This window comes from Monopterus albus, unplaced genomic scaffold (assembly GCF_001952655.1).
Source record: "Monopterus albus unplaced genomic scaffold, M_albus_1.0 scaffold190.1, whole genome shotgun sequence".
Classification (NCBI taxonomy): Eukaryota; Metazoa; Chordata; class Actinopteri; order Synbranchiformes; family Synbranchidae; genus Monopterus; species Monopterus albus.
This window is the reverse complement of record NW_018128070.1, coordinates 168,082-173,087: the sequence shown is the minus strand read 5'-3', so window position 1 is coordinate 173,087 and position 5,006 is coordinate 168,082. Positions and strand designations below refer to the sequence as shown.

At 40.4% G+C, this 5,006-nt stretch overlaps 1 protein-coding gene across 1 annotated transcript in view; it reads left to right on the top strand.

Moving 5' to 3' along the window:
- cdh19 (cadherin 19, type 2) overlaps nt 1-3,065 on the top strand; it is a 191,376-nt gene extending 188,311 nt beyond the window's left edge. Inside the window, exon 14 of the mRNA XM_020617516.1 lies at nt 2,671-3,065. Within this exon, the coding sequence (XP_020473172.1) occupies nt 2,671-2,751 (81 nt within the window). The 3' untranslated portion in view covers nt 2,752-3,065. The remainder of the gene's footprint in view (nt 1-2,670) is intronic.
- Nucleotides 3,066-5,006: the final 1,941 nt, after the last annotated feature.

Sequence of the window (5,006 nt, the reverse complement as noted above, 5' to 3'; positions counted from 1 at the left end):
CCTCTCTCTCTGTGGCTTTGTTGTTGTTTAATGACAGATTTTCTCTAGAATTAACAAAAGATGTTTCAATCAAGTCGAAGGAACTGAAAAGACACCCTGTTTCAGTTAAACGTGTGATGTCTGCAAGAATCTAGAAGCACGAAAATGGACTAATTACAGCGTAATATCATTAAGCAGTAAATGGTGGCTAAATTAAAAAAAATTAAATATAATGGCATAATTGAGTGGTAACAGCATGCGGTGGAGCAACCTGCATCAAAACATTTCAGGAATCCTGTGGCATACTAACTTCTGACAAGTGATGGTATCTCCCTGTTGCCTAACCTGAACATAATGATATACTGTATGTGAAAGTGACACATGTTGTGACTGTGAGCCTAGAAATGCAGTGAAAGGTGTGATAGACAAGCACAGACAGGCCCTGATTCAAGAGGTATGACAAGTTCCCAAACTGACAAAGGTTACTTTACTTCAAGCTCCTTGCTGTAAATCAGTATAAGCATACGCATCCTCAAGCACAGAGAGGGGTGACAAAGGACAAGCCAACATGAAGTGTCTCAGTAATGTGTCGGGTCACCAGAGCAGCTTCAGCGCACCATGGCACTCTGTAAGAAGCAGCTTTTTTTTATTGTCATTGTAACATTGTGACACGTACAACAAAATTTTGTTTGGAGCCGAGGGCCCCGGGCCGCTGCGTGCACTGTTCTTCCAAAATATATTCCCCTATTTGATGTTTTGATGATGGTGGTGGAGACGCTGTTGCTCCAAAATCTCCCTGTTCAACCCAGTTGGGATCTAGTCATCTTCATATTCATCAAACCACTCGTGCCCTATGGAGCTGAGCATCACCATCCTGGAAGAGACCATTCAGGTCTTTCCTTTCATTTGTCACTCATTTGTACATCACAAGCTTATGAACTCAAACATATTTACTGTATTATATGCGCTCACAGAGGCACATACGAGATCGCACATGCACATAGAGTTGTCAGAGCACAGTGTGAAATCAGAGGAGCTGTTAATGGAGGCAGACAGCTTAGCTGCTGTTTCATCAAAGTGCAGCGGAAATACAGGTCTGTGTCCTGAAGGATGCAGGGAATTGGATCAGCTTCCTTCCGTCTGTTGAAGTTGAATCACATACCAGCAGTGTACAGTGACTTTCTGATGGCCATCCACAAAAAATATTTACCGACTGTCTCCCATGTGTTGATATGCTCATCAGGCATCCAAACTTGTCCCCTGGCCAGATAGCTGCATTTAGATGCCAGCTATGAAAGAACCTTGAAGCTATTTTTTAAATTTGACTGATACAAGGAGTTTCTTCTGTTTTTGTTTGGTGTCTGGTTTATGATGATAGCATTAAAACAATATAATAGCATAGGACTTGCAACTACTGTAAATAATACCATTGATTAATGGATCATTTATGTTTACTAGGGTTGGATGATGCTGTGTGAAATTATCAAAACCTGTCAGTCAACATAAACTTGCATCTCTGTATATTCCAGCAGATCTATTCCTGTAATATATCTGGTTGTGTTAATGTTGTGTTTGATGTCCTGGAGACCATCTTTAGGAGCTCAAAAACATACATAATGTTGTTTTACCAATTTATGACTCTTCATAGTTTTCTGAGATTTAAATATGAGATTTGACTTTATTATTACTATTATTATTACATCTGTGTTATCAATGAGAGTTCAGACCCTTTAGAAAGTAGTTTTCCTTTGTGTCTAATGCTGGTGTTCCCCAAATTGTTTTAATGCCTCCGCGCCAACAATAGCTGTGACAAGAGGTGTTATGTTGTCAGGTTGTTTGTCAGTCCCGGTCTTGTGAACGAGATATCTCAGCAACGCCCTGAGGGGATTTTCCCCAATTTGGCACAACTGTCCATTTGGACTCAAGAATGATCTGATTATATTTTGAGGTCAAAGGTTAAAGATCGTAGTCACTATGACCTCACCGTCTCATTCCCGTGAACTTGAATGGTTGGCAGAAGCACACAACCGCAAGGTGATGATTCTAGTTATGTATGTACAGGAGAAAATAAAATGAACTGGACATTGACTAAACCATGCTGAGCTCAGATTTAGACACATGAACATCCTCATTTACTGTTTTTCTTAACAGACAGGAGTTGTGACAATGCACATTTAGCATTTTAACCTCTGCAGAACAAATTCGGTTTAGCCAATAAAACCAAGTTGGGCGTCATCCCATTATACAGTAGGTGTCAAAACAAGGTATTTACTAAGACTAAGTACTGGAGCTGCTGCATTTCCATCATAGCATAGCAACAGTGTACCAGATGCTTTGTCATTAGCTATCAAGGCAACACAGTTCCTCTCTACCATTCAACAAGGACAGGGTTTTTACAAAAGCATTTCACAAATCACTTTAATGCTGATGCTCTTTTAGGAGAATCCATATAAACCCTCAGGAACCATATATGTGATTTTTATCACCTTCCACAATCTGTCAGCAGCATCCTTCTTCAAGCCAAAGGTCACTGAAAATGTCAGGTTTATTTTTTGTTATAGTTATATTCCATCAGCTGCACTCACAAATACAAATGTTTACTAATTAATATAATGAAGAACCACCTGAAATACCACTGTTAGTCCCACACCTGCCTTCATTCTCTCTCTCTCTTTTTCTCTCTCTCCCCAGATACATAAAGGGAAGGTGTCAACTGCCTTTGCCATACTGATGGAGCCAGGGGTCTATGGAGACCTCTCGTTTTCTGAGTGAATGGTCCCAGAAAGAAGTAATGATATGTTAATGCTGAATGGCAGACATTAGGGAGGCCAAATGATGGCAATCCCAATCACCTCAGAGGGACCTGCCTTATGTGGTTTTGTCACACAAACAAACTCAGTAAATACAAACAACATGCGGAACAGTGGCTAAAAGGACTCAGGGGTGGCTGACAACATGTCATGGATGGGAGAGGACTGAGGAACTGAAGACCATGCAACTTACACTGAAACACTGATTACGCCTCCACACTTTGTTTGGCTCTAGCAAAGACAAAAACAAAATTTAGCTGCACCTCACTGCATGTGATTTACTTTTTAAAATTTCCTATGAAAACAATTATGTCAGTACCTTTCCAAAAATATCAGAAAACTTGGAAGGACCTTTGTAAATATTGCCGCAAACTTTGGGATTGTTGCCTGTGTTTGTCCTTTCAGAACTTTTTCCGCCAATAACGCAGACTAGAGTTTGGCTGGTATAGGAGGATATTCTCATGTTTACTTTAGCAGCAGTAGCTGTGTGGGATGGAAGCAGTGGGAGGAGGTTACACTGGTTTTGAATGGATTGAAATACACCACAGCGGCTTTTTGAATTTCCAGGCTTACTTGTACATAGCCCTTTGTATCGGTTTACCTGTGAATGTATCTGTTAGAATGCATGTGTTTCTGTTTGGATAGGCTTAGCTGCAGATTACTTTCCCTGTCCACTCCTCTAGCGTGTGCAGCATATGGCCATTGTGATGGAGGGTAAAAGGAAATGACAGGCCACTTGAAGATGCTCTAGTCCCTGCATCATGAATAATGCAGAGGGCGTGGTGGGCAGGTTCTCAGCGCAAGCTTCAAAGTTTATCAGCCTCCCCTGTCTCCCTGGGAAAAAAAACTGCAGCGCTGTGGGGAGTTTAGACCAACACTGAGCAGGGACCTGGTCAAACTCAATTAAATACAACCAGAATAATTCCATCCTCTCACTGTGCCGTTCGGTTTTATTAGAAAAATAAACCCGCCATGCTCACACCTTGAAATGACAACAAAAAGGAAAAACAGTCAGTGAATTATTAAGCAGGGGAGTTGCTGTGTGCTCAGTTGTTTCATGTAAAAATATGTAAATTTGTCACTGGTGGAAGAAATGATCGATGAATATTATCATTAATTATGTCAGACGGTGTCCTAAGATCAGCGGAGAGCGACGTGCTGGAAAGAACTCTTACACAATGGAGTCAGACTTTTCGGTTCTGGACTCATAATTTTTTGCAATTATCAGCTCAAGTAACTCGCGCTGAGATTTAAACACAATGGTGGTATTACAGTGCTTAGAAGTAGTGTTAAGCCTCTGTTGAAGGGTTGTAATAGTCCGGTTGATAGGTGATTTATTAGTCGTTCTGACCTGAATGTATAATTCACCCCCCATAGACAGCTACTGTAAATCTTGCTATTTGTTTAAATATGCATTTTGCCTTCCACAGTCTTTTGAGATCCAATTAGCCCCGAAGCGCCTCCTGATGGCAGATGTGGGCCTACAGACGCACTCCCCTCCACTGAGGCTGTTGTAGCATGGAACCATTTTCCTTGTCTACATGATAAACAAACACTCCACCCACACATTCAACGCTATATCAAGCCAGGCTCGGCTAATGATGATAAACCTACGTAAAACTACAAAGTACTGCTAATTAGGCCTGTGTCGATTATGGCTCATTAATGCTGATGTTGCCCTGACGTGTTTTTGCCAATCATCACCGGAGAGGGCTTCAGTGCATCATTTTCTAATTACATTAATTCATCATTGTACATATGCTTTAAGCAGGTTTGTATCTGTTTTGAAGATGTGCATTTAAACAGGAATTTGGGGATAAAAAGGCTCCAAAATGAATAAAAATGGGGGATATTTTTGAAGAAAGTGGACCGCCCACTTTCTTTTATTGTATTTTGTATGAGACACTGCTCCAAAACTTTTAACTTTTCAAGGCAAAGACATTCAATGATGTAATAAGGTTGTATTTTCTTTTAGGGCGAGATCTCAAAGCTCAAAGATGTCAGAGAGAGACAGATCAAGGAGAACAACAAGAAGAAGAAGAAGAAATTGAACACTGGCTTTCTAGGATGAGAAACTATATAAAGTGTAGTAGTCTCTGGACCAAGAAATAGTTTAATGCAAACAACACGTCACATATTTTATCAGTTGTATGTTTACATCAAGCTCATGTGCAGATAAACTGTTATAAAGCTGTATAAAGATGTGCATCTAATACA